This window comes from Nelumbo lutea, chromosome 8 (genome assembly GCF_056320005.1).
Source record: "Nelumbo lutea isolate HS-2025 chromosome 8, American lotus-T2T, whole genome shotgun sequence".
NCBI classification, from domain to species: domain Eukaryota; kingdom Viridiplantae; phylum Streptophyta; class Magnoliopsida; order Proteales; family Nelumbonaceae; genus Nelumbo; species Nelumbo lutea.
Genome location: NC_142691.1, coordinates 31,038,939 through 31,051,539, shown reverse-complemented (window position 1 = coordinate 31,051,539; position 12,601 = coordinate 31,038,939). Strand labels below are relative to the sequence as shown.

At 36.6% G+C, this 12,601-nt stretch overlaps 1 protein-coding gene across 1 annotated transcript; it reads left to right on the top strand.

Moving 5' to 3' along the window:
• The first annotated feature begins 248 nt into the window (after nucleotides 1–248).
• On the top strand, nucleotides 249–10,842 carry LOC148843687 (glutamate receptor 2.8-like). Its single transcript, XM_088957027.1, has 5 exons — nucleotides 249–631; nucleotides 6,289–7,637; nucleotides 8,113–8,425; nucleotides 9,091–9,497; nucleotides 10,128–10,842. Exons 1-5 carry the CDS (start codon nucleotides 358–360, stop codon nucleotides 10,638–10,640), a joined length of 2,856 nt encoding a protein of 951 aa, XP_088813153.1. The 5' UTR covers nucleotides 249–357; the 3' UTR covers nucleotides 10,641–10,842.
• The last annotated feature ends 1,759 nt before the right edge of the window (nucleotides 10,843–12,601 follow it).

Genomic DNA, 12,601 nt, shown 5'->3' with positions numbered 1-12,601 from the left:
GAACATTTTCCACTTAGTTTAGGTGATCATGTTACTATTTTCTATGACAAACACAAATAGTTCTTAATGAAAATTAGGCATAAAAAAAAAGTTCTTAATGAAAGGTCGATTAATAAATAATTTCCAAAGTACAAGGGGTGCTTTAGTAAAATGCAAACTCTCTGTAAATTTAAGTAAATCTGTGAAACTATAGGGGTATTCTAGCAAATGGCCCTGTATATAATTAATGTCCATTGATTCACCAGTTTGAACAACCATTCTTTGAGTGAGTTGCGTGTGTGACCATGATGACTGTCCCACTTATATAAGAGAGCAGCAGTTCGTTCTCTGGGCTAGTTGTCTCAGAGCTTCAAAAGGATGAAGAAGAAACACCACCCAAGCTGCCTTCCTCTCCTTCTACCTTTTTTCTTTCTGTTATTGAGTCTGCACCATGGAACAGCTGAGGCTCAGAATACAACAAAGATCATCGAGGTAGGAGTGATTCTTGATTTGGATACATGGGTTGGGAAGATGGGCCAAAGCTGTATTTCAATGGCGCTATCTGATTTCTATGCCACTCATAATTATACAACAAGGTTGAATATTCACATTAGAGACTCAAAAAATGATATAGTGACTGCTGCATCCACAGGTATGGTGGAAAGCATTTTGAAGAAATTTGAATTTTGAAGCATGAACATAAATGTAACTGGGGTTTTCTTTTCTTGAGTAAATTGGTTCTAAAATCCGAACTCCATTCTGCAAGACTTATTCCAACTGGTTGGAATTGGCTACTGGAGCCCTTTTGATTTGGGAATGAACTGTTTTGTTCTATGTCAATGGTTCACTGCACCTTTCATGCATGATCATTTATATGTTTGATGCTACAGAAGTTTAGAATGTTATCTTCTTCAAGGTTTTTCTTTTCTAATGCAACCTTGGCTATTCTGAATTACAAAACCTCATTAATCAGTTATTGAATTGGCTTTCAGTTGCTGTTATTCAACTTTAAAACTGCTGGGTTTGTTTTAACTTGTATGTATTTGGGTGTTATTGAAGCCAAAACCTGCATATAATAGCATAAGTTCATCTGTCTTTTCGGTTCAGTTTGATAATTTCTGAAACAGGTTCTTAAAGCAGAATGTGGGAAAGACTCCAAACTTAGAAAAAAATAATGGATTAAATCCAGGGTTGTTATTGGTGTATGAACAATTTTTTTGGATAAAATGATCATCCTAATGCCTGTACTTGTTAACTCATAATTTAAGTAGGTCTAATGTTGCTGAAATTCTGAACTGCACATATTCAATTTTGGATTCTTTTGGAATTTTCAACTTTCAGCCCCTATTTCATCAACAATGCTTGGAAATTAATCTGCCAAACTGACTTTCATTTGATGATCATAAATTTTCTACATCTAATGATTCCTATCAAAGTTCCAGATCATATTGTGCAGATGATATCTTAGTTGGGCCCCACCAAATGTTCAGTCTAATTCAATAGAGGGATACTTGTTATCTTAAACAATTACAAACAGAACCTATCTCATCAAGGGTGGTTAACGTCTTTGTAGAGAACAGTACAACTCAGACTGCTGCTTAGGTTAAAACTGTTAAATGGACCTCGACCCATTCGTTGTAACAGAAGAATGATAAGATGTTTGAAAAAGAAGTACTTATTATACAAGTATTTTTAGAAATACTTCTTTTAACAGGACCTGAAGATTGTTCCATAACCCACTGACTTAAAAATAAAGTACTTTCTACCATAGTTAGGGATATAATCCTAGATGGATTTCAACTTTTTGCTTTGTCACTTATCACATAATGACCTTGACTGAGAAGGACAACCTTAGCTGTCCATGGGTTGGGACCTCGGGATATTGATAGGATGTTAATATTAAATTAAATAGCATAAGATTAAGGAAATTTATGGGAAGTTTAAGCTTTGGACTGACAATGAAAACCCCATTTATTAATACTTATTAGTACAATTATTTATGGAGACGTTGATCAAGTCAACGTTTTGGACAACCAGGGGCGTTTTAAGATCCACCTTTGAATCTGAATAATCGTTCAAACTTCGAAGGTATACAACTAGGTATAGTTTTAGCTACGGCTGCAAATGGTATCAATTTGAATTAAGTCTGATTAAGCCAGAGGAGGGCAAAATTGGGTATATCCAATCAAATCTGAGCCATTATTTGTGACGCTAGTTTTAGCTTGAAAGAGACAAAATTGGTTTTCAATTTATATGAAACAATTTCCTTGTTGTCAAGATGGGCACAGCTCGTCTGTTATGTTGGGTTTGTTTTGTTTTTGTTGAATGTTTGTGTTGACTTGTTAAGTCAATTCTTTCATTTATTTGTTCTCTAAGGCACAGCCACTTTTTTTTTTTCTTATATGAGTTATATCATATTAAATTCATATGCATTTCACTCATTTTATATTATATTATATTGTATTTAGATTTTAGTAACAATTAGAATAGATAGTATCTTTCAAGCCTAGTTGTGGTCCCACGTTCAGCATCAATTAGAATAGATAGCTTAGCTTTGAAGATGGAATCTATACCGTATACTAGAATAAATTGTGCCATGTCACATCCCTTTTCCTTCCTCCCGAAGTTTTTTTTTTTTTTTTTTTCTAATTTTCTAGATCTTTTAGTTTTTAAAGAGTCCTAATTGGATGAAATATATATTGCATTGTATTTTTTTTTCCAATTTTCTCTAAGAATCCATTGCCTTAGATGCCTATATGGGGTAGAGGTGTGAATCGGGCCGTACTGAACCCGCATGGCACAGCCCGCATGCAATCTATGCAAAGTGCGGGCTGTGTCATGCCAACCCACGGGCTGAGTTGGTCTGTGCTTTCCTCCTTTGGGATATTTTGGGGGGTCGGTCTGGCACAACCCATAACCTGAGCCTCTGTGGGCCCATGTCAGGCTGTGCTGTGCTGTGGGCCGAGTCGTAGACTGGGCTAAGCCATGTTTTTTAATTTTTTTGAAAAAATAATGAAACTTTTAACATAAATTAAAATGTATATACAAAAAAATTAAAAATTTTCTTAAAATTTTATTTTATATGAATTTTGATATACATAATTGTTTGTATATGCAACAATAATATATGGGTCGTATTGGGCCGTGTCATGGGCTATGTCAGGTCAGGCTGTAGACTGAGTCGTGCCAATATATAGGCCACAGACGGCATGGATTGACTTAGCATTTGGATTGACTTAGCGTTTGAAACTGTTTTGGGCTGAGGCCTTCAGATCAGATTCATTTAAATTTTAACAAAACTCCAATCCGAGCACGCCCAAGTTGCTCCTCTTCTTCTCACGGTCAAATCATATCTCAATGAGTTTGGAATCAGCTTCCTTGTCTACTTACAAAAAAAAAAAAAAAGTAGTTTCTTCATCAATGTTTTGATTTTTGGCTTCAATTTTAAACTCTCCAAATCCAATGCTATCGAGACTTATGGTACCACAAGAGGCAAGAATGATAGGAAAGTCATAGAGAACCATGATCCTAGGGTTTGTTGAAGGTCTTGTAGATCTTGTTGGTGGTCAAGAGATTACCACCATTTCAATTACTACTACTACTAATAATAATAATTTATATATTAATATTATAATTAATATATGGATAATTAGGTGTATTATTAAAAAAATATATTAGTACTATGGTTTTGAAAATGGGACCAGACCAATTGTCGAACTGGTTGACCTGGAAACTGGTTTCATTCCACCCTAAAACTGCTCATGGGTCAAAAACCGTTGATTTGGTCAATAATCCATTGACTCAGGTGGTCGAACCGTCGACTTATTGTCCCGAACAACGGCTTTTGACCATTTTTATTTTAATTATTTTCTTTATTTTTTTTATTTTTAAATAAGAGAGGCCACCCGTTTGAACCATTTGACCCAGGAACCAGTCTCCAAAACAGTTCCATGTTCGGTCTAGTTTTTAAAACCTTGATTAGTACCTAATTAATTTATAACATGGGAATCTAAATAGCTAGATTAAGTTAAATAAGTAAAATAGAAAAAAAAATATTTCATTAAAGTTAAGTAAACTTAAGCTTTAATATTTACACCAACTAATTAAATTTAGTTGCAATTCATAAAAATTAAATGTAATATATAATATCATCCTATAGGGGCTTTTCTTAGAATATGAAAAACTGAGAAACATTAGAGGGCTCCTATTTCAATTTTACTGAACAAAACTCATTGATTACACTGGGCCTAACTAGTGGCAGTTTAAAATTGTGGTGAAAAGACCATACTTCATGAAGGTTAACGGGAGCTGAGTTGCCAATTGATTGGAGTGTCTAGTTCGTATAAAGTGTTCGGGAACCAATGTCCTACATGGCAAGACGTTTTCACTGATCAAAAGGGAATCACATGTTCCTCTTATATTCCCGTATTTATGGTGCAATTTTCTTCAGTAAAACGCTTGACACATGGTCAAAATAGGCAATATGCCAACTGCTTGATTGGTAAGGTTTGAGTTGGGGATATGGGTTGGCAATGGGTTACCCCTTTTGTGTCGTATAATGTTTTAAAAACCAACCTAGAGTCGGAAGCGCTCTGAGCACCAGTTTCTGGATTGATGAATGGATGACCCTTCTGACAAAAAAAAAAAAAAAAAACACTTAAACAAAAACAACTGAAAGCCGTTAAATGGGTCGAACAGATCGACAATTCGGCCTCCTGAATCAATTGATTATTAATTAATTCAACAGTTTTTTACCAGGGACCAATTTTAAGGTAAAACGAAATCGATTGCCTGAATAATTCCCAAGCCGAATAATCCAACCATACAGATCAACTACGATCGTATTGATGGATTGGACAGTTTGGGGTTTTGGGTTGGATTGAAGAATGGGTTCGAGTCCAACTGGAAAATACTAACCAACATACAGTAGTTGGGATAAGGTTGATACCTTGAGCAACTCGATATCTTAATACATGTATTTATTTATATAATTGTGCTTACGTGAGAGGAGAGAAGACGATGGTGGTGGTTTCTTGTACTATGATGTTTATTTGTCATTTTTTGGTATGTAATAGCATAACATGAATATGATATGTGCTCAATAAATTTGGTACGTAAGGTTCTGATTAGATAATCAGGTTGGTTAGGGTTGAGAGTCCTAGGTTGAAGATTAAGTTGGGTCAGGGTTGATCTCAGCCTCATCTAAGCCAGTTTAAATAGTAATTGAGGGTTTGTTTGGTTTGCAGTTAGAACTGGAATCAAAAACCTTTGGAATCAGAATCAGAATGATCTATTTTTATAATATGTTTGGTTCAAACAGGAATAAAAAAGAGAATTGAAATTAGCAGGAATGGATTTCATTCCCAAATGAGAGGTAGGGAATGGTCATTCCCTCAAATGGGGGAATGCCATTCCAGCAGGAATGGAAACGGGTTCCGACTCCGTCCAACCAAACAGTTAGAATTGGAATAGCTCATTTTGATTCTGATTCCAAACCCCTATTCCCGCAAACCAAATGGGACTTTTTTTTCTTTGATTAGCTAACCAATTTTTCTTTGAAATCGAGCAATTCCATATCAATCTTCACCTATCCCATTTTAGACATCAATAAATGGTCAATAGCAATGGTTTCCAAGCCTTTACGGGTACAAATACCGGCAGTTAAACCCCCTTTTCAAAGATAATTTTTCTACAGTACGTCAATTTTAAAATCCAGAAGAAGGAGAATAGCTTTTCATTTATGGTTTTCTTGAAGAAATGATCAAAAACCAATTACTGCAATGAAAAACCAAACTAGCTTATTTGGTGAAATTCATTTTCTGTGTTGACACTCTTTAATGGAAATATAATGAAAATTTTAACAGAAGCTTATCAAGTACTTTGAGTACTTAATTATTTATGAACATAAGCAGTTTTCAATAAAATAATCCAAATTAAATTAATGTTGTGGTTATATAATGCGAGATTGAGTGATCACTAAAACACCCACCATTATCCTTTTTGTGTCCTCCAGGAAAAACCATTAAACAAAGATCTGTCTTGCATATTGATATTGCAGTTTTTGGGTTATACATGATTCAAACTCCTAGTGACATTCCTCATGTTAGTTCTAAACAAAATATGAGATTGTTGATTTTCATCTTATAGTAATAGAAGTATTGGGGAATAAAATTTATACAAACCATAGATTTCTGCAAGTAGATCATAGGTCACCTGCATTAATTCCTTGGTTCTAAATTACTTGCTTGGTTAAATATGGACCCAAATCAATTTCATGAGGTTTTGCTTGATTTGTTCTCTTGCATGCAGCTATAGATCTGATGAAAAATTTTCAAGTGCAAGCCATCTTAGGACCACAAAGATCTGCACAAGCAGAATTTGTAGCAGATATTGGAAACAAAACTCAAGTGCCAGTAATATCATTCTCTGCAGCAAGCCCATTCCTATCCTCCATTGAAACTCCTTATTTTGTTAGAACAGCCCAAAGTGACTCCTCACAAGTAAAACCTATTTCAGCAATCATCCAAGCCTTTGGATGGAGGGAGGTTGTACCCATTTATGAAGATACAGAGTATGGAAGGGGGATTGTACCTTTTTTGACTGATGCCTTACAAGTGATCAATGTCAATGTCCCATATCGGTGTGTCATTTCGCCTTCAGCGACGGATGATCAAATTCTTAAAGAGCTCTACAAGTTAAAGACCATGCAAACCAGAGTATTTGTGGTGCACATGTCTTCATCTATTGCCTCTCGTTTGTTTTTGAAGGCAAAAGAAGCTGGGATGATGGACAAAGGCTTTGCTTGGATCATCAGTTATGAGCTTATAAATATCTTAGCTTCATTGGATTCATCTGTCATAGACTCAATGCAAGGAGTGTTAGGTGTACAGCCATATGTTCCAGTTTCCAAGCAGCTTGAGAACTTTAAGACCAGATGGAAAAGAAAATTCCGCCAGGACAACCCGGATATCGATAGAATCGAATTGGATCTTTTTGGGTTATGGGCATATGACAGCACTTGGGCACTTGCAATGGCAGCTGAGCAAGTTGGCTACATGAATGTAGGATTCAACAAACTGGACACAAGAAAAAACTCCAGTGATCCATTAGATATTGGAGTATCCCAAGTTGGTCCAAAATTACTTCAAACCATTAGGAGGACTAGATTTACTGGTTTAAGTGGAAAATTTCGCCTGGTTAATGGGGAACAGCCATCTAATTCAGCCTTCAAGATAGTAAATGTGGTTGGAAAAGGGGAGAAAGAAATAGGATTCTGGACTCCAACCCATGGGATTTCTAGGAAGCTAAATAAACCTCATGACAAGAAAATGTACTCAACTTTCAAGGATGAACTAGGAACCATTGTATGGCCTGGAGACACATCAGAGGTGCCAAAGGGATGGGAATTGCCCACAAGTGGTAAGAAGCTGAAGATTGGAGTTCCTGTTAAGGATGGTCTCTTTGAGTTTGTAAAGGTGGAGACAGATTTTCTCACTAAGGCTCCAATAGTCACTGGCTTTTGTATAGATGTGTTCAAGGCTGTAATTGACTTACTGCCATATGCAGTTCCCTATGAGTTTGTTCCCTTTAAGAAGGTCAACAATAATCGGACAGGAACGTGGAGTTACAACGATCTAGTCCAACAAGTCTATCTTCAGGTTGGTATAATTTAGGCAATTGTCTTCACTCTTCCAATTAAATCATGTTATTGTTCAATTTTCTTTAACAGAAGGTGTGGCACTTGATCTCTGATCAGGAACCATACATAAGTGCCCAAATCAGAAACAAAGACCAAGACTAGAGATCAAGGCTCAGAAGGCATTATTCATCTGAAATAAGATTATTTCTGGTTAACCATTACCATCAATCAATGGGTCCATTCCCCACTACTGTTGCAACCTGCTTGATGAACTTGAAAATGCCCAATCTCTGTTACAGAAAAGGACCACCAAAAACAAAAACTATAAGCAATAATCTTTGGTATACATATCTTTCTGCTTTTCTACTTCTTTAGACCTCTAGTTCATTCTGCTTTTTCTGTTTTTCAACTTCTTTAGATGTATATATTTATGAAATGGTTTAAATTTTATGCACAATGAGATATCATAACATGTCAATGTTGTTAAAACACAGGAATTTGATGCAGTAGTTGGAGATGCAACAATTCTAGCAAACCGAACACTGTACGTGGATTTTACGTTGCCTTACACAGAGTCTGGGGTGTCAATGGTGGTACCAATTAAAGGTGATGAGAGGAAGAGCGAATGGATCTTCTTGAAGCCTCTGAAGATGGACCTTTGGCTAACAACTGGAGCCTTCTTCATCATCACTGGCTTAGTGATCTGGCTTCTTGAGCACCGTATTAATGTTGATTTCAGGGGCCCACCTCATAGACAAGTTGGGATGGTCGTCTGGTTCTCCTTCTCAACGCTTGTGTTTGCTCACAGTAATTCCTCTCTACTTCTTTACTACTTGAAGAAATAATGCCCCTTCTCCCACCTCCCTTCTGGGCTAACTCCCTAGGCCCCGTTTGTTTTCACCTACCTGGGTATGTAAGTTTATCCAGGCAAGTGTTTCCTGTGTAAAGTTTACCTGGGTAAGTTCGGTTCCAGCGTTCATATATGGTACAGGTCACCCGGATAAAGGGAGTGGGCAGGACGGTGGGAGAGTCAATTTAGCATGGGTAAGTTTCTTACCCACCCTCTAGAAGGATATCAGTTACATCTCTGGAATTGTCGCTTACCATGGGACCCAATATAGCGGCATGGATCATGGTCAATTACCCGATTAATCAACTTACCCCTACTAAATAATGGAAAACAAACAGGGCCCCAATGTTAGAGGTGAAAAATACTACTTTAGACCAAAACCCACTTAAATGAGACTAGGTTAAAATGATTTTTGAGCCAGGCCTATAGGCAAGCCCAACTCAACTAACATTCAAGTTTTGAGCACCAAGTGTTGATGGGTCTAGCCAGCCTATTCAGGATTTGCCCATTAGGGGTGCTAGTTGGTATGTGTGCAGGTCTGAAAATTAAATGAAAAACTAGGACTGAATCATCAAGAACATTATTCAAGTGAAGTTGAGAGACATTATTTTGATGTTTGCAGAAGAGAAGATACTAAGCAATCTATCAAGGTTCGTGATGATCATATGGGTATTTGTTGTCCTAGTTCTGACTTCAAGTTATCAAGCTAGTTTAACGTCGATGTTGACAGTACAACAACTGCAGCCCACCATCACAGACCTCCAAGATATCATAAGGAATGGACAATTTATTGGTTACCAGAGAGGGTCTTTTGTCACGGGTCTTATGGAGAGAGCAAAATTTGATCCATCCAAGCTTAGGCCATATAACACCATTGAAGAGTACGATGACGCCCTATCCAGGGGAAGCCGATATGGTGGTGTTGCTGCAATTGTGGACGAGATCCCTTATATTAAACTCTTCCTTGCCAAATATTGTACCAAGTATACAATGGTGGGTCCAACCTATAAGACTGCTGGCTTTGGATTTGTAAGTTCTCTCTCTCTCTCTCTCATATGCAATGTTGTAAGACTTGATCGGACCAAACGGTTAGACTGTGAAAGAGGGAACGGTGGCCTTTCTGGGTCTCGGTTAAATGACAGTTTTCACAAGTTGAATGGGCCAAGGTAATAGGGATGTTTACAGATCAGTTCGATTTGGTTGCACGCTATTTGGCCAATTAAACTGACTTGGTTGGGTTGGGGAGTTGGTCACCTGAAACTGACTGACCATTACTAAAAACTGGCCAACTTAGGTTGTATCAGTTTGGATCAATTTTTGGTTTGGTCAATCAAAAGATTTAAATTTAAAAATTGTAACAGTGTTATTAAAAAACTAAATTTAAATTTACAATATATAAAAATATGGAAAATTTTTATGATTAGGTTGTGTCAATTTTGGTTGATTTATAAATGGCCAAACCAAAATCGGCCTAACCACTCGGGCTGACATACAAGTTGAACCGAAGCCGACTAAAAATAGTAGAAAACTAAACAATTCAGATCGAATTAGGTCAAGTTGGTCGGTTTCATTGGTTTGATTAACGGTCCCAGCCTTACAACATTGCTCTCATGAATGCTTTTGTTTTTGTTAACGTAACAATCTCTTCCTCTATTGTAGGTATTCCCAAAGAACTCTCCGCTGGTACCAGATGTATCACGGGCAATCTTGAACATTACAGAGGAAGGCAAGATGGCAGCAATTGAACGAAAATGGTTTAACCAGAACACTGACTGCCCAGAGCAAGGGAAGAACACTGTAACTTCTGATAGTCTCACTTTAGACAGCTTTAGGGGACTCTTCCTAATTGCTGGAGTTTCTTCGGGTGCTGCTGTCTTGATATTCTTATTTGTATTCCTTTATGAGCACAGAGACATACTAAATTCTGAGGGCTCAGTTCGCCAGAAGGTGGGTTCAATGATCAAAAAATTTGATCATAAGAAGGACATCTCATCTCATACAGAACACAAGGAAAGAAACCCCCATGAAGGGGTCAATATGAGCACTGTACAGAGTCCAAGGACAAGTATTTCCAACCATGGAGAAGGGATCTTCACTGAGGAAGAAAGCAGCATTTCCACAACAGAACCAGGGACACCCGACCATGGGCTCTTTACCCAAAACAGATGCTAGGAAGAGTTTAAGATGAAGTCATAAAAAGGGTAAATGTGTACAATGTTTCAGATGGCAGGCAGCTATGTAAGATAGTAGAAGCCAAATGTGTCTGAAAATGGAGGGTATATAACAAATACCTTTTCAAAACCATAGAATTCATGTATTTTCTCACAGCAGAAGGTTCTAAGCCATGATTGGTCATTGAAGATTAGTTTGATGACATGCTAGCATTTCTTTTCTTGTGTCTGATGCTCAAACTTTTAAACCAGCCTCTAAATAATAGGCGAGCAGAAACCAAGTAGATGTCGATGGATTAAAGATTAAAATAAGATTTTTAAACAGAAAATGAAGAATTCTAAGCATCAGTGGCTTAGTGCACTACAAATAAATGCAACAAGAAACATCCTGCCCTTCTACTTTTTGAGCCTATAGATCTACACCAAGGTTGAAGAGATACAAGATGAACGCCCTAAAAGGGAGAAGACTGATGGCCGGAGTTCCATCCAAGTATTCTAATTGTTTGGGATGGTTTCTACCAAAAATTGATCTGCTCCATGGTATGGCTGCATCAAGATAGTGGGTTTAGGCTACCATCAATGGCATAGACAACAGATCATAGTTCGCAATCTTGAAATTGATTGACATTTCACCGTGGAAAGATGGCAAAATTTTGGGGATATTTCATTAATTTCGCTAAGATACTTAAAATTCTAAAAAAAATCAATGAAATTTTCTAAAAGCATGAAATAATAAATAAACTTTCAAGGATCTATAGAAGTATAATTATACATCGAAGGCTAAAAATGCCATGGCAAATTATACAAATCAAATAAGAGAAGACTAGGGGTCTGGTTGGACAGAATTGGAATCCCATTCCTGATGGAATGGCACTCCCCGACTTGAGGGAATGGCCTAGGGATGGCAAATTTTTCCATCCTCGATGGGGACCCAACTTCCCCAACCCGATGGAGTTGGGGATGGGGATTAATAGGAATCCCCGATCAGGATCATGGATGGGGATTGAGGTCCCCACCCCGCCCAAACCCCGATTATGTATATATACATACATACATACATACATACATATATATATATTATTTATATTATATATATATATATCAAAATATATTTAAAACTTTATTTACAATTTAAATTTTTTTTATTTATTTTAAGTAAATTTATTTTTCAAAAAAAATATTGTTAACTAACAAAATTTTAGGGATTCAAGCCCCCGTCGGGGATCAGGATGGAGGACAAATTTTATCCCCAACGGGGATAGGGTTAATTTCTGAATCGGGGTCGGGGACAGGGAATATGATCCCTGCCCTGAACCCTTCCCATTACCATTCCTAGAATGGCCATTTCCTCCCCCTCCCTTGGAAATGAAATCCCATTCCAACTGATTCCAATTCCCATTCTGATTCATATCTGAACCAAACAGACTATGGGAAATTTGGAATACGCCATTCAAATTTCAATTCCAACTATGAACCAAATGGACCCTAAGAGTTTAAAATGTTTTTTTGGTCTTTTTTTAATCTTTTAGCCATTTATTTTTCATTATGTATGCCATTTATTGCCATCTTGACTATTGTCTCTATGTTAAATTTAAAATCTTCTTTTGTAGTTCTGTTATTTATACTTTTCTTTCTGAACTGTACCCATTTAAGTGAAACATATTGGAATTTGGAATAGTAAGCCAATCACCAAAACCCCATTTGTTCTTAAATTTAAAAAAAAAAAATTCCATTTGTTAATTTAGGAAAAGGTTTTCTTTTGTTTCAGTTTAGGAAAAGATTTTTAAATCTTGTACCCTTTTTATACTTTTCCTTTGAATTATAATGAGTTAGTAAGTGAATCATATTAAAATAGTAAAACAATCATTGAACCATTGAATTTTTTTATGGTGTCAATGAAATATTGGAAATTTTTATGATATCCTAAAATTTTAAATCTTAATAGTATAGTCTATAAATGAA